Source organism: Pseudochaenichthys georgianus, chromosome 4 (genome assembly GCF_902827115.2).
Source record: "Pseudochaenichthys georgianus chromosome 4, fPseGeo1.2, whole genome shotgun sequence".
NCBI lineage: Eukaryota > Metazoa > Chordata > Actinopteri > Perciformes > Channichthyidae > Pseudochaenichthys > Pseudochaenichthys georgianus.
The window spans coordinates 23,179,146-23,203,485 of record NC_047506.1 but is presented as its reverse complement, the minus strand read 5'-3'; the positions used below and the strand labels follow the sequence as shown (position 1 = coordinate 23,203,485).

Here is a 24,340-nt window from a genome sequence, read left to right as displayed (position 1 = left end):
ATTTAGAGCTTTTAACCATCTGTCCTGACAACCAGCAGTAAAACGTTTCTTTAATCATCTGTCGTAACAATCAACCAATAAATACTCCCCACAAAAAGTAAAACAACTCGTTAATATGGTAATTTATGATATTGTTTATCCCATCAGCCCAGTTTCCCAAAACTGAAGAATTTTGTCCAATATTTATTTCTGATGCAGGGAGTAGAGTATTTCTTATGAAGCCCACAAATAAACAATTATATTATAACTGTTAAAAGCACCAAACTACGGTGGCCCTGAAGTGCAAGTCAAAACAACATTTCACAAAACACTACAGCATTTCACAAACGCTACAGCATTTGAGAAAACACCACAGCATTTCATAAAATACTTCAACATTTCAGAAAACGCTATAGCATTTCACAAAACACTTCAACATTTTAGAAAACACTACAGCATTTCAGAAAACGCTACAGCATTTCAGAAAACACCACAGCATTTCACAAAATACTTCAACATTTCAGAAAACGCTATAGCATTTCAGAAAACACTACAGCATTTCAGAAAACACTACAGAATTTCAGAAAACACTACAGAATTTCAGAAAACACAGCAGCATTTCAGAAAACACAACAGCATTTCAGAAAACACTTCAACATTTCAGAAAACGCTATAGCATTTCAGAAAACACTACAGCATTTCAGAAAGCACTACAGCATTTCAGAAAACACAACAGCATTTCAGAAAACACTTTCAACATTTCAGAAAATGCTACAGCATTTCAGAAAAATCTACAGCATTTCAGAAAACACTTAAACATTTCCACTTTAGGAAAGGGTTCTCCCTAAAGGGTATTCCTTTAGGGAGAACACTTCTTGTTTGTGATTGGACAGAAACTCGAGCGATTAGAGCGATGCGAATATTCGGGGCTTATCTCCATGTACATTTCTATGGTAGACTACAACAAAATGAACATATTCTTCCGTGAATTAATTGTAATACACGTTTCAAAATGATGCCGAAGTAACAACATACTGATACCGGTTAGTAAAAACCATGAATTAACGCTTTGACAAGTGTGCAGACAGACGGCAGGCGAAAAACCTTTTAAAATACGTGTTTTCTGAATGGAGATCGGATCGATCAGGCTAAACTAACCTGTAGCTGCTCCCTCCAAAATTCACAACAACATGATACAGACAGAAATAAAGCAGCGACTGTATTCACCAGACTGTCTGTGTTTTGTGAAATGCTGTGGTGTTTTGTGAAATGCTATAGCGTTTTGTGAAATGCTGTAGCGTTTTGTGAAATGCTGTAGTGTTTTGTGAAATGCTGTAGCGTTTTGTGAAATGCTGTGGTGTTTTGTGAAATGCTGTAGTGTTTTCTGAAACGCTATAGTGTTTTTTGAAATGCTGTGGCGTTTTGTGAAATGCTGTAGTGTTTTGTGAAATACTGTAGTGTTTTGTGAAATGCTGTAGCGTTTTGTGAAATGCTGTGGTGTTTTGTGAAATGCTGTAGTGTTTTCTGAAACGCTATAGTGTTTTTTGAAATGCTGTGGCGTTTTGTGAAATGCTGTAGTGTTTTGTGAAATACTGTAGTGTTTTGTGAAATGCTGTAGCGTTTTGTGAAATGCTGTAGTGTTTTGTGAAATGCTGTGGTGTTTTGTGAAATGCTATAGCGTTTTGTGAAATGCTGTAGCGTTTTGTGAAATGCTGTGGTGTTTTCTGAAATGCTGTATCGTTTTGTGAAATGTTTTGACTTGCACTTCAGGGCCACCGTACTAACCAGATGTCTTTTGTCAACAGCAGTAACACATTGGTTTATATTTCACATATGTATTTTTGTACAGCTTTGGAGGCATTTGATAACATGACATATTATAAAACATTGACGGGAAAACATTTTCTATATTTTATATACCCTGCGGTGATTACTAAATTGCCTTTAAAACATATACACAATCACCTTTCTAAATAAACTAATTATCAGACAAATTCAACATTTGTTGTTATTTCACATAAGACATTTTGAGTGGGGGACAGGTAGGTAGTTACACTTTCAATAAATAATGACTACACTTTTCCCCCAGCAAATATTGTTGAAGGGAGCATGAGTGCAGCACAAATGAATGCATTGTTTATTATATCTTTAAAATGACAAGCATGAAATAAACTTCCCAGAACAATTTTCATCACCTGTGTTGTAACCTGCCAGTTAATTTGCAAGATCTATAGAAACACACAATACATGTATTTGAGCACAAAAACAGCAATATTGGGATGCATTTTTTTACAAAACCTGTAATATTATAAAACTATTAAAAGAACCCAGGTGTGGATATGCAATCAAAAAATTACAAATGTTCTCCCAAAGCAAAATGTGGCTTTAATTGCAATTCAGAATGGAGTCAGTCTATTACCAATTGGAAGTGATGTAAATTTAAGGTGGCCTAAATTGGCTTGAAATTGCAGTGTGTGGTCAACACTATTTTCTAACCATCCATCAAACTGTAATGGCCAGAAAAATACCCAATGTGGAACACAAAGGCTTCAGTCATCTCAGATTAGGAGCATATTCGTAGACATTGGCCTCACTGTTACAGGCAAAATTAAAGAGACACAAAGACAGAGGGACAGGGCAGTGGAAGGATGTAGTCGCGTGTCTCTCCTCGCTACGTAGCGGTTAATTCAGCGGGGCAGTGAAGGCTTGGAGGCCCCCTGACTATCATTTATCAATCATCACATGAAGGGGGGAAAGCCCTTCTTTTCCCTCTATGAGTTTCCACTTGGAGTAGTTAAGTTCCTGAGCACTAAATCACTGCCCTATAGCGAGTCTCCCAGAGTGAGAGTAAGCGACAAATGAATGAACGGCGGGAATTACGTTGCTGTTAACTCACTGAGCCGAATCACTGACAGACAAATGAGAAAACACAGCGGTGACGGTGCTGACAAATGGGGTTACTTTCCTCTCAGAAAATGAGAGAGTACTATAGTTTGTGGATGGATAAGCAACAAAAATAGAAGTGACGTTAACAAGTTCTGCTTAACTTTCAGGGGGTTCATGCACTTGCAAGGAGACCAACAATGTGGTTTGAGGTTATTTTGCCCCAAAATGTACTTTTGAAATGATATGTTGAGCAGATGTATGTCTGGGATCTACTTAAAAGTCATTTTAATTTGCTAAAGGTTATATTTCCTTCTTATTTAAGCCAAATTGCAATTCTTTCACAGACATAAATGGCAAATGTTCTTCATATAAAGAGTCCTTTAGTATCAGTCCTGCTCCTCTAAGAAGCTTTTAATACAAGCCAAAATAAAGTTTTACATTTAGGCTTTTTATAGGTGACAAACTCCATGAAAAGAAGCGTGTCTGTAAGGGAAAGCAAAATATGAGAGGAAGATATAAAGACAGGGAATGCAGACATTGCGTAGTCAGAGTGTAAAAGACTGCAGACAGACAGATATAAATGAAGAGAATGGAGACAGCCAGGCTGCTGATTGTCAGACTGCGTGTCGGACCTGACGCCTCCACCTCTCCTCCTACTCCATCCCTTCTGTCATCCCACTAACTCTTTTGTGCTGAGCAGATATATATTCTCTTTTAGAAATATGGCATGATGACATTAATCATTTATTTGTGGACTCTACTATGTGTTGCTAATTGAGCAAAGTTTATATACATGTTATAAACTTTCTTTCTTAGGAACACTGCTGGCAGACTTGCTTACTATGTTATAAAGCATGAAGCAAGAGGACCATGAAGATGTGTTTCAGTAAGCTAAAATGGTAGTCTGGTGCAAAATAAATAAAAGAGACATACAAGATTAGATCATCTTTAATCTCAGCATAATGTAAATCTCTCCGCTTCAAAGAAATGCATGTGGTTTGTTGCCTAGTGCCTGTTTGTTTTGTTCATATGAGACTGATACTATCCAGCCTCTGCACTCCAATCTGTGCTATATCTGTCTCCAGGCTCACAGAGAGGTGGTGATTTGTTCAAAGTTGGTCAGGAGGATGGGAGATGGATACAAAGTTTAAACGAATACCATAAAGCAAAAAAAACAAATGTAGTTGAAATATGGCTATAAGAGGATATTGAGTATTGTATAACTTTAAATTAGTATTTTTTCCAGGGAGGCATCAGAGACATGGAGGAGAGGCAATGTATTTGAGTTTAATGAAGAAAGACATTTGTCACAGAGAAACCACTAAAGCCACAAGCGACTATACTCAGCGCTGATGCATAGTGTGAGTTAGCTTGTCGGTGCATTCTGCAAAGTTAATGAGCCACAGGCACACAATATTCACAAGCACAGATATTGTTGTCCCTACAATGCTTGGAGAAAACTTAAATTTGCACAATGGATACACACACTAAGATATATCATTATTTAAACTTACTTAAACAGGCTTTAGTTATTCTATTTTCTCAAACACACACACACACACACACACACACACACACACACACACACACACACACACACACACACACACACACACACACACACACACACACACACACACACACACACACACACACACACACACACACACACACACACACACACACACACACACACACACACACACACACACACACACACACACACACACACACACACACACACACACACACACACACACATCATCATGTTGTGTTAACGGCTGCATATTATTTAGTTGCAGTATGGTGTGACACTACAGTTATACAGTGTGCACATTTTTGTGTGTGCAGATGTGTTGGGCTGAAAGGTGTAATAACTGTAATTAATGATTATGCTCCATTGTTATACAGTAGGGTCATGTTCTGTCAATACATACTGCATTTAGTCCAAATAGACCCTGTATAACCAATCACACTACAAGCCCACATACTCAGAGCAAATGTGTGTTGTGTGTGTGTGTGTGTGTGTGTGTGTGTGTGTGTGTGTGTGTGTGTGTGTGTGTGTGTGTGTGTGTGTGTGTGTGTGTGTGTGTTTGAGAAAAGAGAAGAACTAAAGCCTAAAGTTTAAATAAGTTTAAATAATGATATATCTTAGTGTGTGTATCCATTGTGAACATTTAAGTTGCATCCAAGCATTGTAGGGATGTGTGACTGGGTGTTTGTACAGCCCAGTACATATATGTGTGAGTGAGAGAGAAAGTGACGTACATATGGGAATGAGCTCTCGACATCTGTCATTTTGGAGAGCGTTGCATCAGCCAGGAGGGAATGGATGATAATCCATGTGGGACAAATTAGGACATGGAAAATGAAAAACACCCTCAGAGAATGGAGGCAACAGCTCCCTGATGAAGGCATTTCTGCTGAAATGTGCCATTGAGCCATGCTAATAAATAGATTTTCTCTTTTTTAATTCACTGTGCCTGGCTTTTGGGGTTCAGTACATTTATTATGTTGTTCCTTTAGGAGAAATATACCCTGGACACATTACTGATGACTGAAATCAATGCATCCTCAAAACAACACGACACATTGTAAATAATACATTTGAATAGAATACATATCATGTCACACTGTTTTGGCATTTTTGGGTTATTATGTTTGATTTATGTTCAGTTTTAATTCCAATGCAAACAGAGGTTTCGCTCATGTTTTGTGAGGGCAAATTGTGATACTCCACTACAGTTGTTTTTAACCAAATACTACAGTATACTTGAACCAATCAAATTGCGTGGTTTGATTTAACACACTCAAGAAGACCTGAAACCTCATTATTTGAGTTTGTGTAGTCAAGCAGCAGTTCGTAATTACATTTTATTTTTGGCCAAATTGCATTGAATTTTTTCGATTTCAGTTTTATAGCTACCCAGAAAATAACTTGAAAATAGATAGAGATAGTACCTTCAACACAAATGTGTCTGGTTGTTTATATGCATATGTCCTCTTTACATGAAGTGGCAACAATCCTGATAGATATCCAAGGCTTGCATTCACCATTTCTGCAAGCACAAACATGCACATCCAAAGGGGATGTGATGAATGTCTCCAGATTCACAGTGAGATGTGTTCTCTGAGGACACAAACAAAGCAAGCTGTCAACTGGCTTCAAACTGTTACTCGGTAGATACAAAAAAAAAGTTTGCATTACCCAAATGAAATTCAGTCATTTTCATCAAAAACCCTCAAACTTAAAAGCTTATCTAAAAGGATTCATCAAGATTCAAAATCTGCTGAAACTAACAACGATTGAGTTTCAAGAACAATGTGCAACATACTGGAGACTTTCAAAGAGTGAGTGTGTGTGTGTGTGTGTGTGTGTGTGTGTGTGTGTGTGTGTGTGTGTGTGTGTGTGTGTGTGTGTGTGTGTGTGTGTGTGTGTGTGTGTGTGTGTGTGTGTGTGTGTGTCCACCAGTGTTTAATGCCTCTGCTGGTGTCAGAAAAGGTTAGACATGCTTAATTTGTTTCCTTGAGATGAATACTTAAATATTCTTTATTCTCAAATTAAATTCAAAATCCATTCACTGACGTGTGCGACACATAATGGTGAATGTGATGATGACAGCACTTATTCATTCACCTGGAGAAGAGTTGCACAACCCTGTCTGCTAAACACACCTTATTTGGTTTGCTAAGTGTATGTTTTGTGGACACATATGGCTGTCAACTAAATCCAGGAAGTGTGGCATTCCTAATGTTCCTGTGGTCATGGCAAACCCAAAAGTTATTTTTTTTAGCACTGAAACATTTTTGTATCCTGCATTATGTTAATGTAGAACATCTCAATCCTTCCTTTAGTTTTCAATTCAGCTTACAATTGTGGGATTTTTCAAGTTTCGTCCAATTTGAGTCCAGTCGCCTGCTTTCTTCTTTGAACTGCTCCTGCTTATACTGAACCTTTTTTAAGTTTTCACGAAGCATCATTAAACCTATATTCATGATTCATATCATGAAGGTTGAAAGTGGGCAGCCTACCCGAGCACAGGGGGATTCAAATTGGAAAGCCTTAAACCCTGGTCGGGTGCAGTGAAGAGTATGAGAAACAATCTCTACCTGCTCCTCTATGTGTGAGCCCAGTCACCATATGTTCAGTGTTCACAGTCGGCATACCTCTAGCACTTACACAGTTCATATCCCAGTTCAAGACATCAAGTGTAATAATGTTATGTAAATTGAATACATTATGTCATCTGCAGCAGGAGCTGTGTACATTTTCAACATTACAGTGATCGTAGCTAGGTTTGCAATTCCAATTTAGCACCAAAGGACTTGAGGAAAAAAGTGTCAGAAAATCCAGGCTTCAGGCCTTATTCAAGCATCAACTCAACTTTCTACTCATATGTTGCAAAGCATGCTTAATATATATGTTTTCCCTGGAGAGATCTCTCTGATAATTTGTATGATGAGTTATACTTGGCTCAGAGGAAGCAACGGGATTAGTCCCCGTCAAGGTCGTCTGTTAAAAGCAGGACACATGTCCGCATTTGGGGAAGTGTTTCATTTCAAAACAGAAAACTCTGCATAAGTAATGAGGGAGTTGAACAGGAAGACAGACACAGTGACAGACTTTGCCTCTTCCACCATCTATTCCATCACCAGTCACAACACCAACCTGATATAGACGCATTGTTCTCCATACATGGCATAACACATGCTCTGTTGGAAACTGAGATGTATAATAACATATTTGAACTGACACTGTTTATATTGTAAAAGCTATTAGACACAATGATATGCCACAATGTTCAACCTTCTCTGTTTTTAATCTCTTAGTTTTGGCAGTGTTACATTTGAGGGGTTTTCTGTGAGCATAATCTCTCTCGACTAAAAGGGGAAATAAAAGGTTTTAAAACATGTTGCTGATCTTGGCAAGTTGTTTCACAGTTATGGGTTATAGCGAACTGCAGGGTTCCTGATATCACGCCATCTCAACCTGCCCACACTCTTCCCTTGAACACTTGCGACTCCTTCCAAGCTCTCTACCTGTGCCAGCTGTTATTCTTAAAGGTCTGTGAACCGGACATCAAAACACAGTTTTATATGTCATTAAACTCCACTATCCTCTCCTTTATAAGCCTCAGAGATAATCAATCACTGGTAAGAAGGTGCCAATATGTTAGCATATGCCGGGTGTACGCATCAGGACATGAATAACATCAGGGACGATCGGATTACCAGAATGTGGTCCAGGGAATTGTTTGAGTTTTGGTTTGCAGAATTTTCTATAGAATACATTTGAAACCAAGCTGCATAAATACTGCTTTAATGGCTGGGCAGTCAGAACTGTTTTTGCATTGATATTATTGCTGCCACCCTTGGTCTATAAAGTTCCTGAACCTGCCAGGCATGTGCTCGTTTTAGGTTATAAAGTTGAAAGCTCTGAGTCAGGGGAACAAAGCTGTAAAGGTTATGATAAAACTGTGCGCCGCTGATCACAGCTAGAACATTTTTGACATCTCCAGAGAAAGTGCTGACATATAACCTGTATTGCAATGTATTCAAATGCTAAATAATCATATCTGAAGAAAGAAATGTCTGCACTATTCTTCTCTTCCTGTTTGCTTTCACATCTGCAAAAGTGCCTTATTCTCTGTAAGGGGTAGGGGATGGGTGACGACAGACATATTGGTGAAGCATGTTAAACAAAAGTACAACTAGTGGCAAGATCAACACCAGCACTCCTAAACACATGGAAATACATATTTTAACAGTCATGCTAATGCTATGGTTACAAAGGATTTGAAGGTTTTCTGTGAGTCTCTCTTCAATGATATAATGTTTTTGGAGGGAGCGACATCTAGCCAGAAAGGTGAGAGAAAGTGCGGCCTTGTGGTCTGCTATGGTTTCTAATATTGCAGAGGTAGTTCTTCTGCGGCCAAGCAGCGCCATGTGACGGTAACTGGATCACCACACAGCTGCAGCCGCGGGCACCGTCTGTCGTCCCCAAGGCTGCTGGAATAGCGACAAGGCAGATCCGCACACATGCAGGCATACAAACACCATGCACACACCAGTGTATGGAAAAACCCAAATGGTACAGGATGGGGCTAAGTGGGGTGGTGCGGGAGAGAACTCTACCCTGCCTGTTTCAAAGATGTTTTTAAAGCTGTGAAATTTCTAGCTCAACCGAGGCAGGCTCCGTTACACACAGGGCTGTCTTTTAAAGCGAGGGCTGGTGTATTTGTTCTTCTGTTAAATGAAGGGTGGCGGTGGGCAGACGGGAACCAAACTACAGTCAATTACGAATGTCTCTCTCAGAGGGCAGACCAGACACTTGTTCTCTATTAAAACCTTGTTGTTTCTACTTGCTTGGATGACTGTTGCTGTGCATTCATGGAACAACTGGGACAGATTCACTACTACTCACTACTGTTATTCTCTTGGTACATAACAAACAGGTGTAAGTGTATGAGTAGCCTTAAACACTGCACCAGAATAAGGTATGGGGGGGGCATCAAGCCTTATATTTTTTAATAGGCTGGTGAACTTTTTAATCTCAACTTTCTTACAAAATCTGCTTTGCCTACTTTTTTTGTACATATAAAATATGATAAGAAATGCCACCCTCTTCTCATCATGTTTTTGACCAAGTTGCTCTTGTTTTTTCTTCATTCCTGACCAGATTTACTTCGGTTGACTACTCGAGATATGTGGATTGCGTGTTGTTTGTCCATCCATCAATCATTCATATCAAAAATCTTTGTACTTGATTTCAGACTTTAAAAATGTATAATAAGTTCAAAAGGTATAGCCAAAAACACATTTTTATAACACTGTCAAAAACTGATTAATTATTCTTGGTTCTGTTGTCAAGTGTCGAAATGCATTTCATCATTGGGTGGATAAAAGTTTTATTAATGGTAGGTATTTTAAATCCTGAAAGGCTCCAGGCTCATTTTCAATTATAGTTGAAGGTAAAGGCCCCTTTTTTTGTTGGAATGTGCGCTAGTTGTGCCTCACAGACAATGTTGACTTCTAGATACTGAATCTTTTTTTGCGTGGTCATTGTATGGCACCATAATGATTGTGTGCTAACTGAGGTGATGCCATTTAATGAGATGATTTCATTACTGGCATGTATCCACAAATCAAAGCTAGATTGCAGTATCCCCGTCTCAGACACATACAGCTGTAGAGTAACGTTACACCAGTAGCTACCAAACACCAGAGAGCACAGGGTGGGACCGGGGAGAATCCAAAGTGTGTGGCAAGTTGGCAGACAGATCAAACGCTCTGCCCTCATACTCAGTGTTGCAGAGACTTTGTTGGAATAAATAGACAGAATACTGCCTGGAGTCTAATGATAACGTACATCAGCACACCAAAGATAGCAGCTTTGCAAATAAACATCCTAACAAATGAAACCAGGAAATTCAGGTATTTGTCCTCGGGGGAAAGGGAATTTAGCGTTGTCTTGACTGTGAATGAATACTGCCCAGGAAGAAAGTTTATTAGAGCACTGACACAGCTAACACTGAACAATTTATATTACTGTTTTGAGCAAGCAACACATATATGTGTTATGTGTTGTATACAAAATTGTAAGTAATTTGTGTAAGTGGGTAATTTCCTCCAGTACTTTACCTGAATAATGTATCATCACTGCCAATTAGTTCAGCCAAAAACGTTTTAATATTGTAGCAATTGTATAATTATGTTGATGGATTTTAAAACAAATCTTCTTTAGTATATATTATATAATGTAATTGGTTTATGGTTGGAGTAACCCTAAAAGTGATTTAAAAAGGCTGCTAAATGAATTCAATTCAGCAAAACACCTGCAAGTTAATTCAAAAGCAGGTTTTATCGACCACTGACTGCGAATACAATTGATTGGTGTAAATAGTGCTAAAAATAATAAGTTACGCTGGCTTCCTGAGTTTGAGGCCCCTCAATAGTCAGCACTGTCAAAACGCCCTGCTATTAGTGACCAAATTAGTTATACCAGTATAATACCAAAACAGTCTTGGAATGAAGACTTTGTAACATTCCAATGTAAATGATACACTTTAGAGCTTCAGAAGCAGACAATGATTTGAAAAATAATGTGAGCAGGTATTTCTCTTTAAATTCAGTCTCTCATAAAAAGGGTACTCATCGAACAAGGGAGTTCTTTGATACCAAATATCCCATAAAAACACTTTGTAATTCACAAAGCTGCTCTCTCAGAAGGAAACGACCTTGCCACACTAGACATATGTTCTTATTACACTAGTATTCTGTAATGAGGACAGCTGGCAGGGTGATCAAAGGCTTTCCACTGAACCCTGATACTAAATGTTGCTGATGAGCTGTCCAAGGGGAGACTGATACGTAGATCATACCAAACAACTAGAGAGGTCTGACTGCTTTAGCATTCAATCTAAGGGAGGCAGGAGTCCTCTGTAAAACTTAGTTCAGGGAGAATGCACGTCTGAGTTTGGACACAGCTTGTTTAAACACTGCAAGGCGGTAAAGGACATGAAGTGAATGGGAAAACAGAGATAATTTTGATACTTGTGTTGTATGCAGCAGGACTGTAATGGCTACACACTAGGCCAGGAACAGGCAAGTGGCAGCCAGCTAAAGATGCCAATGCTTGGTTATCCAATAGAGAAGGGAGAGGATAGAACAGGATGGAGGTCAAGGAAAATAGTTTTAAAGAAGCTGGTACTCATGTATCCTGTTGGCTAGTTCTTTGTTAATATCTCCCCCACCCGCGAACTCTTCTCTTTATTTCCCCCCATCTTTTAAATCCCTGCTAATATGAGTCCGATGAAAATATGAAGATCAGAGCTACAAGGGAACGCCAAAGCAAAGTTGTTCTACCCTGAACACGGTGAAATCAATCCTGCTGAAATGGAAATGAGGCACAACGAGAGAATCAAGAGCATGAGCGCCAGAGGTGGGCGACAAAAAGCTGAGGGGTGGGGGAGGAGAAGGGTTTGGGCTGTTACTAATTCAAAAACATGTTTCAACCTGTTGAAAATGCCTAGTCGGCAAACTGGCCTTGATCCAATAACCCCCCACATGACCTCTTTCTCCCCTACTCTCCCTTAGCCCACAAAGGTAAAATGTTAATAAATAATAAACTGGTGATTGTAGATTGAATCAAACCAAAGAGCACAGAACAATAAAGCTAATCTGCCTGTCGCTAGCAGAGTCTTAACAAGGACAGGGGACGGGCATTACATTTTTAGAGCGGGTCGCTATCTATTAAGCCGCCACACATCACGTCTAAGGACACTCCAGAATGAAGCATGGGGAACTGGATAAATGAGCTTCTCCACCAGTTTTGCTGGGGGGTAAATTGATTTACATCCTCTGTGTTATTCTTCACAGAAGTCATTATCCCCCCTTTGTGACTGATGCTCATGTTTTTTTATCATCATAGGGAAAATGGTAATTTGCTCTCTTTTTTTTTTCAATGTGGTAAAATCACTGAAGATGGTGTACATACAAAAAAACAATGGCACAATGTCAGTGCGTTCAGGCTCACAACCTCATCTTCCTTTTGTTCCGATCTCCCCTCTCTGTCTGTCTGTGGAAAGACGGGGAGAAAGGCATTCTGATATGCTGGTAGATACACACAGAGCGGCGCGCTATCACCTCTGTGTTGACGCCACAAGGTCCAGCGTTGTCAAAAGTATCTGACCCCCATCTGAGCAAGATAACTACACAGAACAAAAAAAGCAGGAGGAGAGAAAAAGTGGAAAGTGGATAAAGATCAAATGCGTGTTCAAACAAACTCAGCCAGCATCAGTATAAGAACAATGTTGCCTAGGCAACGCTGGCACCCACCCATTCCCCCTTTGGTGAATCTTTCCCATCTTCCCTCATTGTGTTGGGGTGATGAAACGAAACTCTATGAAATATTAAACAGTGTGTCATGATGAGTACATTTGAGGTTGTACAATCATAGTGATAGACTACACTCTGACAAAATGTCAACAATAGAGCTTAACAATAAATAATGAATACATATGTATGTTGGAAAATAAAAAAAAATAGCTAGAAACAATAAATGCAGATAAATCAGAGCTTTATATTGTTTCAGCTATTTCTGAGCAATTACAGTTTTATTGTGTGAATATCTTTACTTTCAAATGTCTTTACCTTATGATCCTTCTTCCAGTGATAGTTTTTTTGTGAGAAAAAGAGAGATTTTTAAGCAGCATCTGGTTTGTTTTTACACCCTAATGCCCCAGAGTATTGCAAAGATCAGCCAGCCAGATCTACACTTTGATTTAAAAAAATCAATGCACAAAGTAAAAAAAGAGCAGAAGTTCAAACACTACTTGACTTTTGTATAGACTTTGTTTCATGGCTGTTCTTTCTTCTTGCAGGAAAAGATAATATAATATGATTGATGTGAAAGCTGCAAGGCAGAATGGTTCAGTGTGTTTTAACGCTGATGAGAGGAGAATAAAAAAGGGTTAATTTTCAAATAATCAACAGGCATAGAAATATATTAATCAATGACATATATACGACAAGTATAATTTGTATATATTTTAATGATATTTCAAATGTAGCTAAATAGTTCTTTATGACAAATTTAAAAAAGTTATACAAAGGCTGTGATTTATATTCTTGCATGTGTTAATATATACTTCACAACCACCCTTTATCAAAACATTTTATACAACAGGCAATTATTATATTTCACTCAACATCAATTCTTAGGCTGCGGCCCCACGAGGACGAATTCGGCCGTTTGCGTTACTGTTTAGTGTCATATAGACCGTTCGGCCACACGAGGACGACCGAATACAGCACTAAATGACTGAGGAAACGACAACGGGTCCCAAGGTGGATAGAAATGCATACGCCACTCTCTGGGGGGTCAAACAGCTCCGTGTGTGCGCCCTATACGGACATTTTCAGATCACTGATAGTGATTGCGCAATAGCCCCGCCTCTCCCCACCTCTTCTGCTCACCTCCGCTTACCCCGCGCCAGTGCTGAAGTGTTTCGCCACCAACAACAACAACAATGGCGGATCGCAGAGTTGCTATAGTGCTCCGGACGCTATTGACCATGCTACAGTTGTTTGTGCAACATCTACAGCAATAATGATGAGGCAATAGCCCCGCCTCTCCCCACCTCTGCTGCTCACCCCCGCGTCAAAGTAAACTGCACCCTGAATTCGGATTATTTATCTTTCTCTCGCGAGTGAAGTCTAATCTGACAGGACGGAGACACGCAGCTCTGCTCACCTGAAGCTCCTCCCGCTGCAGCAAAACACACACTTCAAGTCAGATCATCACCCTTAGCTATTTTAATTACCTCTCAAACTAAACTAGTTATAAATATGTTTATGTTTACAGTCGGCCGGGTCACTGATTACTGGATGAGCTGCTGCATGAGACAGACACTGACGCTGTCTGAAGAGAGGGAGGAAAAAGAGAGGCTCCGTGTATTTTATCATTATATTATATAGAGTCGTTATTAATTTTTTTAAAGCTCAATAAATAACAAAGAAGACCTTTGACCGGCACTTTTATAATTTTGTCCGGAAGATTTCAACTTTAATACACGCTGACTGGCGAAAAACTCTGCCCGGTTCCCTCGGCCCCCACCGCGGAGAATAAACAGAAGGGCAACCATGACAACCATGCTTCTTCGCTGCTTTTGTAGAGGAAGTTACAGCGCCACGTAGAGGCTCCTGCATATGTACTGCAGCTTCTCCAGCGGTTGGAGCTAAACGGAGCGGTCTCGTGTGGGCAGACACTATCCGGATAATTATTGCATGTGGACGGAAGCCGTTTGCGATTGCGTTTGCGTTAATCCTATGCGTTTAGCCGTTTTCGTCCTCGTGGGGCCGCAGCCTTAGTCTGCACATTACCAGAGTGCATTGCCCTGCTTTCTGTTTGCCCGTCAGGCCCTCAGCAGAGCCTCCACTGAGAAAGGTAATGGCCTCACAGCGGGGGTCCTGACTGAGCTGCCATTAGAGCTCTTGACAGGGTCGCCATGAGGAGCTGCCTGGTCTGCTGGGGGATCTGCACACCACCCCTTAGCTGTCAGAGGTCTGGGATCAAAAGTCCTGCTGGGTGCACTGACGTCTGGCCTGACCACGACACCATGATCAGATCCCAAAATGGAGCATGTGAGGTGTGAACAGCCATTTGAGTCCATTATTTCTATTGGTTTTGAGGAGGATTTGACAGGATCTAGACCTGACACAGTGCTGCCATGATGTTTGAGTCTTCGAGATGTTAGAGGCGTCAGCTCTAGACTGTCTTTCTTCTCACAACCTCTACAGCTGTTCTGCACCTCCTCATCCTCCCTGGTTTTCTCTGAGTATAAGAAGTTGTTATAGTCTTCTGCAGCAGACATGCTTTTTAGGTGAAGGAACTGATAGAACTGGAAGTCACACTCATACAGAGGCTTGTATTTGTACACAGGCACGTAATTGGACGACCCTGCAGAGGTGGGGTCTTTGTTGAGAAGACAACAGTGGAGACTGGGGGAGGCAAGCAGGGGCGGTGGGCGAAGCATGGGGGTGAGAGCAGCGGAGGAGGAGAGGGAAAGTTCGCTCTGCAGCTCTCTCTGCCTCAGCTCCCGCTCCAGCATCACATTCTCCAGCTCCTTGTCTGCGAAGGCTCTCCTCTTCCTCATCCGGGCGCTCATCGGGGGACACGTAGGGAGGGTTTGGCCCCCCGGTGTCTGCTTCGACCAGCAGGAGGTGTAGTCCTCCACTGGCACTGCCGGTTTGAACCCTGCACAGAAAGCAAAGCCTCATGCTGTTGTCATTTTTTGTTGTTGTCATATTTCATATTTGAATTAATAGTTGCTCCAACAAATGAATTATTATGTTTTCGCTTGAGTACTTTGTCCTTTATAATTTAAATTAGTCAGCGTTGTCATTATTGTTTTAATGACAGGCTGTGAGGGCTATAAAGAAGACAAAGCCTGTTGCAGGATTTGACTGCATGCCAGCAGGTAATAATGCACACTATGTATTACAGTAATGGGCCTGTTGTTGTGAACTAGTGAAGCCACAGTAATCTGTCTAGCTTACATCAATGAAGTGTGTAATTCTGGGTAATGACATCCAAGAAGAAGCAGTGGCAGTGTGGGCCATAGCAGGGCTTTAAAATGCAGCTGCAGTTACACATATACGCTTGTGTCAAGGTATGTGTGTCTACTTGTGTGAACACATCTGTTTGTTTAGGGATATTGTGGGGACACAGCTTTTCCCAACCTGGTTTCTGGATGAGGTTATATCAGGCATAAGCTATAGGACAAAGATTGGGGCTGTATGTGGACGGGTTACAGTTAATGTTAAGGTATCCCCAGCCAGATAATCAGTGTCCTAACCATGGTCTACACATCCTCACACATATTTATCTGATTTATATAGTTTTTCTCTGTAATTGTGCCATACCTCTAACAAAGGCTACTTTTAGTGTTGCATTTGAGAAAAATATGCAATAAAAGTATAATATTGTCATTTTTAATATTACACAATTATGTTATATTGCAACATGTCTTACAATAAATAAAGAGTTGTGTACTCAGTCTTGCCTTTCATTTTTACAAATATTATTTTCAGACCAAATTAAACATTGAAATGAACTGGTACTTATACCAATGAGTAGGCCTAACATTGCAGTTGACATTAGGATGACGATGTAAATGTTGTTGTACCAATCACAACGTACCCTGGACAAGAGTTAAGGCATGGTCAGCAAGCACTGAATAATTTCCTTCACTGAAATATTGTTAATCAATTTAGGATCTTGCATGAATTCAAGATATATTTTATATATATATATATTTTATCACAGTAAAAAGGAGAGGAGATGTTAATTAAAATATACCCAGCAGGATGCTCTTAGCCAGTATGCTCGGTTCGGCTGCTCTCGTGTAGCGCTGATACGCAGTCTTCCTCAACGGACCTGCACACCTGACCCCCCTCTTACCCTGCGAGAAACATGGGAAGAGGAATTAGACATTGGATCATGATATTACACTGAGGCTGTGCTCCAAAGGTTAGTAAAGATAATTCATACTTTATGTAAGCGATGTGTATAGCTTTTTGAAAGTGTAATATTTAATAATAAGTGAGATTCACCCTGTTGATATTAAAGGAATATAATTATTAGGCATATATGTCAAGTCTTTTTTTTAAGAGAAGCATGAATTGGCCCTTTTGATTTAAACTATCCATCTTTGTATATTATTATAATATTGTATAGTTATACATTATTATTAAAATGTCACATTTTGCCTTGTGTAAATGCAGACAGAATGCAAATTGCTGTTGCAGTAAACCTTATAACTGCAAGGAAATTATTAAAAAATATATACACTCAAGACAATCCTTTCTTTGGGGGATGTTTAAAGATTTACTTATTAATGTTTTTTTTTTATTTGTTCATTTTGATGGCTCCTTTGTGCCTTGTGTTTGTGTGTGTGTGTGTGTGTGTGTGTGTGTGTGTGTGTGTGTGTGTGTTAAATGTAAACAATCTGATCAATTTTGGACAAAAACATTGTTTTGTTTAATATAAAAGCTAAAAAAACAACAACACGTGCTAGCTCTTATTGACAATTGTTTGTGTGTATTGACTTCTGTCACACATTGTTTTTGGAAATATATATAATAGTAATAATTGTGTAAAATCAATCTTGCATATTTATTTTAACCATTTTTCAAAACGTGTACAAATTAGTGCTGTCAAAATTATCGCGTTAACGGCGGTAATTACTTTTTGGAATTAATTGTGTTAAAATATTTAACGCATTTAGCGCATTTGCAGAATGGCCCGCCCCATACGTACCACCAGTGGCAGCACCAGGGTATGGCTGGGGTAGGCTACACCCATACCAAGAAATGGCTTAGCCCCACCATGAAAAATTATGTTAAAGTAAGCAAAATAAAGTCTGCCAACTCGCGCGGAGTAAATTGCACAGACAGCAGTTAGTAAGATTGATTTCAGTAGCCACGGTTTTGAAAACTTTTGTCACGTAGTGATCGACTTCTCAATAGAACATCTTTGATAATGTCTTCTGGCCAATCAGAATCAAGATAACGACGTCGTGTTGTTGCAGGAAGTCCAGACGGAGAATACTTTTGCTGTAGTACAGGGGTGCACATAACTAACTGGTACGCAGGTTATGTGCGTAATCTGAAATGCGTACCGTCACTTGTGTCACAAAGCGCATTTACGTACCGACGTACTTGTGAAGCTTTTCCAGAAGGCGGTTCGATCACCGGACGACAGAGTCGGTCTCCGTGTGCACAGACAGGGCTGCTGTTAACGTCGGTCTGTACAACGGAATTGTGCCAAAACTACGCCAACCGGCTACGGAGGGAGACTCCCCCCTCACTGGAGAACTGCGCTAAAACAGCTGATCACAACGTTCACACTCTGTGGTCACGAAGTACTCCACGAGCCGCCGCCCCCCCCCCCCTCTGTCGACTTTCCTGAAGTACTCCCCTGTTGATAGAAATCAACGCGTAATGAATTAAGACTCCACGGTTTGATAGGTGTGTGGGTTGTCTTTCATTTTGACACGCAGAAAAATGTTATAATAAACATAGATACTGTATGTTAAATGGATATATCCGCCTTCTTTCATTTATCTTTCCATTCCGACAATAGGCCTATAAAGAAATGGCATATTTTTGACATAGTTAGAATGGTGATTAATCATGATTAATTAATTTTTAAGCTGTGATTAATCTGATTACAAATTGTAATCGTTTGACAGCCCTAGTACAAATGCTTCGTTATTACTGTGTTATTTAATAACAATAGCTATATTCTGACCTGTATTCTACCATCATGCATAAGCCATTCAACGTAGGCTACTTTAGTTAATTATTAATTCATCAATAATCCCCCCCTACTCTGATTTTAACAATTATCTTTAATAATTTGCCTCTTGATGATCATCGATTTAAGCTTTAACCATCTGTTAGTTCTCCAGCATGTCTCCATCACCCACCTGCCCTTGGGCGCCCCTCACCTCCGCGGCTTGCTGCCTCCTCAGAGCGACCTGTGCCGCCATGACTCTCTGCCGCTCCACCACCAGCAGGCAGCAGGGACAGCGACAATCCCTCCAGCGGCAGAAGCGTTTGTGGCCTTTCAAACACGAAACGACGCCGTGGTTCCGACAGCGGGCACATTTGGGGCTCCGGGTCATCTTGCGTGGTTTCTGCTGATGGCCCTCCGGAGACAGCGCCCCTTTAGTCTCCTCTCTATCCCCGCGGCAGCTGCGCCGCTCCGCGCATCCGTCAGAGCTTGTCACGTCAACTTCTTCTTTGGATTTAAATTCTTCAAATGTTGCAGTATTCTCCAGCTGCAGGCCTCCTTCCAATTGAGAGGACATCTATGAGTATTATGAACACCGGAATCTCACTTTTAATCCGTGGAGCACGACGTTTCTTCTGACGCAGGGCAACAAGATGAGAAGGGTTTCGAAATGTAAGTAATGCTAAACAAATTTTGATTTTTAGCCTACTTAATAAAAACTAATTAACTCTAAAAACAATCCCTCGAAGGAAGAGGATACATCACAACTGCTCTTGTTTTACACATAGCCTACAATTCAAACTGCGCTGCACTGAAACGTAGTTTCAACAGGTTGAAGTAAATCAGTTTACATCGGATTAACACGACGCATAAGAGTATGGTTCCGGGTTTAGAGTCTGTGCCCCTCAACTTGACATCATATTGATTCCCGATGATCACCAAGCCGTGAGGTGTGCTGTCCTGCCTGATGCTGCAACATCACGTTGTTTTCTTGCAGCCTACCGCCAGAGGTTTGAAGTGTCTCACTTCTCTCAGCTGCTCGCTGAAGCTCTTTCCAAGAATAAACTCATAGTAGACCGGGCCACAATGCAGACCTCATGGGGAAGGACCCGTGACCAAAGATTTAGAGGAAGCCCGTTTGTTGCAAATGCAACTCCCTCTCCCGTTTAAACCCTACCTGCCCTGCACGGCCCACCTTCAAAGTTGTAATCAGATTTCCAAATATCTTGCCAGTCCCAAATCTCCTTATTATTATTATAGGCGAGAGATCCCCATTTATTATGTAAAGCACATAGCAGTAGGCCTATGCCAAAAGCATTTATTTAATTAATTGGCAACATTATTTAACAGAATTCAACAATTTACACATGTTAACAAGAGTAGTAGCCTACATTCTGCACTACAATTTATGATTATAATAGTTTTTTGTTATAATCGTTATTAGTGGAATAATTCAGAGATTGGCATGGAAGGTTAAAGAGAAGGCTCACTCTAAAACATAAAATTACATGTTGTGCCCGTTAGGCTGCATATGTGTTAATTGTGTGTTTTACCAGATTGATACAATATGGAGTAATTATCCACGTGCCTTGGGGAGAATAGCCTGGTTGGGAAATGAGAGGCAGTCAGGCAGACTATAGCAACGGAGAGAGAATTACATTTTCATAATACCTGGGAGTCTTCACACTCATTTATTAATGTTACTTTTAAATAATCCAATGATTTAATGGGTCTCTTGATGTTTCTAGTGTCACCATTTCTGTGCCTACAGAATAATTAAAACCACTGAAATACATAAAACATCCCCCTGAAAGCTTTTGTAGGCATGTGTTTTTAACACCAGTTCACTTGGAGTGAATTGCTATAATTATCACCTTTCTGAGAATTAATGCAATACTGATCTCAGGTAACTCTTATGTGATGCAAAATACGCTGTTATTAATACTTTTCGTAATGTATTATTAAGACAGGCTTCTTTTCTCGTCCTTAGACTGTAGGGTCAATAATGCAAACAGTGATTTTTATTGTGGTGATATGCTGCACTCACTTCCTCTTCAGTGTCCACTTAATGTCAATACAGCACAGTTTACTATTCTGTGAAAATGACTGATGTTTCCATTACCCAAAATACAGCGCCGTAGAATCCACTGGGATGGTATGAAAAGTGTGCTCCCTACTGGTTCAATCCTGTAGTTACACCCAGGGTATTTCTTCCAGGGTAAGTGATTTCCATTTGTATAACCTTCCAAGGCCACAGGCATTCAAGTAATTTGTTAGTCAAATTTCCACAATGTCGCCAAATTAGAAAAATACACATACATTTGCTCTCCTGCACAGGGCCTTTAAAAATATATTCACAATAAATGTAATTTACATTCATATTTATATACACACTCACACATATAGTGTATCCCAGTGGCGAGCCGTGACTTTTATACCTAGGCCCTCTGACCTCCCTTCCCTCGAAAAAAAAGTTATTACGTCACAGTGTATACTTCAGCGGAATATCAAAACAGCGGCCCAGGGTGCAAAACGCATCAATGACAGCGACCCTCTACCACACAAAACAACACCATTTATATAAACACCTATCATGACAGGGCACCCTCAGCCAAGTAACAATTACAAATGAATTAAGTCGGCACGGCGGCCTACATTGAAAATGACTTAGGCCTACCTTTGATGATCAAATCACTGAAACACAAAGTCCATCCTCCTGTCCTTTTGGATGAAGCACTTGCGGGTCATGCAGCTGATCCTTTGCCACTCCAGTTTATCATTGTAACTCAATCTTGAAAATGACTCTGTTAATAATTTTGAAAACGATGTCATCACTATCACTGAAGTGAGCCATCATGAACAAATGTATGCTAATCATAAATCTATCGATCAGATTTATGATTCAAAATGAATAAAAGTAGGGTAGACATGTGGATATTATCCGGCTGAACAAAACGTGCATTTATCTAACAGGTTCGTTTTCCACACACCTTATTTCAAGCTATCTTCCAAAATCCTATGGAGAAATTCCATTGCTTTCTGTCGAGGGAATCCGAGCGCGGCTTACTTCCGGGTTTTAGGACGTGTCACTGCACCACTTGCATATAGAGAGGCGAAGTCACGCCCATCTACTTCCGGCCCATGGGACCCCGGAAGCGAAAAATTAACATTGAATTCAATGGAGAGAGAAAACGTATCTTTTGATCCCGTTTGAATTGTGCCACGAACTACACATATGATGTTTGTCAATCTTAAACAATAAGTTCCATGTCAAAAAAGTCACATTTTGTCGTAAAACTGTTGAAATATAAGACTATGAAAAATACGCGACTACAAAGACTACAAATCCCAAATCCCATTCTGGCTCGCGTAAGTGATGTCACAGGCGATAATGCTCCAAGTGGTTGCGACTCGTAATTAAAGCGAAGAAGAAGATCTCATAACTGATTATTCCCTCCAATAAATAAGAGATTGCTAAAAATAAGTTCACTTTTACAAGATGCCTGTGTGCTTTGTACCAGGTTGTAATCACATAAGTGATCATACTTATAGATCATAGCTCGTTCTATCGCTTCCCGTCTGATGAAAGGACCAGGAGTCGCTGGATCAGAGATCTCAGGTAATACACATGTTGTGCATGGAACACAGTCAAGCTAGCTACATAGCTAGTAGCGAGCACGTTAGTTAGCATCACATTACTTAGCCTTGTCATTTGTATTAGCCTTAACATGAAGTGAACCCAAATGTTAAACAGTAAGAGTAGTCATGATGTTAAGTATTTTGTGAAACATTTGAAGAGGAGCCTATCGCCAGGTGCTAAGGGGGCGGGAGGTAGGCTAACGGCAGATTAGCATCTGCGATCTTTTCTACTTAATGCTATCTGCTCAAATGGTTAACATTGAACATTAAAAGATCAGGCAGTTCAGGGAGAGTCGAAGGAAGGAAGGCAGGCAGGCAGCTTTGCATGACATGTATTTATTTATAGAAGGACCATGCATACAAAAACATTAATCTCAGCAAAGAGAAGAGATGCAATATGCCAGATTATAGCTAATAGCTCATTTCCATCTGTGGTCCATTCTTCTGGACGTGTTTCATTGTGATGATAGTGAGTCAATCTGTTTGTTGGAAAGACAGTAGTTGAGTGATTACTGAGAGAACATTATTAAAAGAGATAATTATTCAAAGTGTTGTTACTTTAAAGTGTTGTTACTGACCTTTTTCTCTTTTATTTCCTTTCCCTCACCTGTAACTGCTGAGACCCTGAGGAACATGCACACTGGACTGACCTGCTCTGGCAACCTGATTTCCACTGTACGTAATAGTATTTGGTTATGGTATATTATTTATATACATCAAAGGCACAATGCACCGCACAGAGACACACATGTATTGAGTGTGATATTGTGCATAGGTCAAGTGAAATCATCTTTACACACGAGGAAACTGTAGGAGCGGCAACTTGTTTTGAAATTGAATTTTTAATATCCGAAAATGAAGTTGATATGTTTTCTTTATTCTTCTCTCTTCCCAGCTCCATCCATCACCGTGCTCTGTTCCTGAGGGTCCTGCTTGCTAATCAATGCTCATATGTTTTCACACAATTACAAATAAAGTCAATGTATTGTATGACATGAAGTTGTGCTTCATTCGGAGTCAATAATAAATCCATTCTGCCTTCAACTGCACACTGACTGTGGACTGCACCGACATCCATGTAGCTGCCCCCCAGTAAGATGAACCAAGCAAAGAGGGTCAACATCATGCCCAAGGACATCCAGCTGCATCCGCGAGAGAGGGCTTAGACTGACCTGAGACCAGCACACCCAAACACAACGGCTCTTTTAAGAGCCACCTACAGTTTCAAAGAGTTGCAATCCTACGTTATTATAATGATTAAACCGGTTCATGTATCACTTAGTTTACTGAACCGTGATGAATGAAAGAAATGAGTGAGGTAGTGGTTTAAAGAAGTTACAAAGACATTAATATATGAGTAACAGGTCAGTGTAAACACAAGCTTCTGTCAATTATGGATCACTCAAACTATTTATATAAAAATATGTAATAAAGTTCTAAAACAAGTATTCGGTATATTCCTTGATAGCTTTTGGAGAAGGTTGTTTTTAAGTTTACTAAAATCTATCGTTTCAACTGTTTCACTTTATAAAAAGGAACAGGTGAGTCGAGCATCATTGAGTTTCTTATTCTGTCAGTAAATTATCCAAATGAAATGTTTATCATTATTTTATTCAACCCTAAACAAATTGATTGTACCTTTTTAATAATGACCTTACATGGTCGCCAAAGTTAAATTAACTTCAGAAAATCAAATCTGTTCTGAGAAAAAACTACTAAATGTTTAAAGATAGCAACTTGCCATCCCACTGAAGAACAGTCCGTAGAGATTTAAAGGCGTTGTAGTTCAGTCCAACGTTTCATTTGGATTCATTTCTCCAACAGTCAACTATTTTCATAAAGAATATATATATTTTTCAAAGTCAACTTTATTGTCAATCTTACTCAGTTTGTGTTTATAGACAGAGATCAAAAATACTTTTAAATCAAATAAAATTATACAATTTACAGATATGTATACAAATATATATATATATATATATATATATATATCCTATATAATGATGGTGGACACTTCACCTCCAGCAGGGCAGATGG

General features: G+C 39.8%; 1 protein-coding gene and 1 long non-coding RNA gene across 2 annotated transcripts; one reads left to right on the top strand and one right to left on the bottom strand.

The window, feature by feature from the left end:
• Positions 1–14,768: 14,768 nt before the first annotated feature.
• On the bottom strand, positions 14,769–19,706 carry dmrt2b (doublesex and mab-3 related transcription factor 2b). The gene is made up of 3 exons (XM_034081876.2): positions 18,858–19,706; positions 16,727–16,829; positions 14,769–15,622 (listed from the first exon to the last, which is right to left on the bottom strand). Exons 1-3 carry the CDS (start codon positions 19,239–19,241, stop codon positions 14,781–14,783), a joined length of 1,329 nt encoding a protein of 442 aa, XP_033937767.1. The 5' UTR covers positions 19,242–19,706; the 3' UTR covers positions 14,769–14,780.
• Positions 19,707–22,289: 2,583 nt separating this feature from the next.
• On the top strand, positions 22,290–23,749 carry LOC139433715 (uncharacterized). Its single transcript, XR_011643107.1, has 2 exons — positions 22,290–22,978; positions 23,199–23,749. It is a non-coding gene; the product is annotated as an uncharacterized lncRNA (long non-coding RNA).
• Positions 23,750–24,340: the final 591 nt, after the last annotated feature.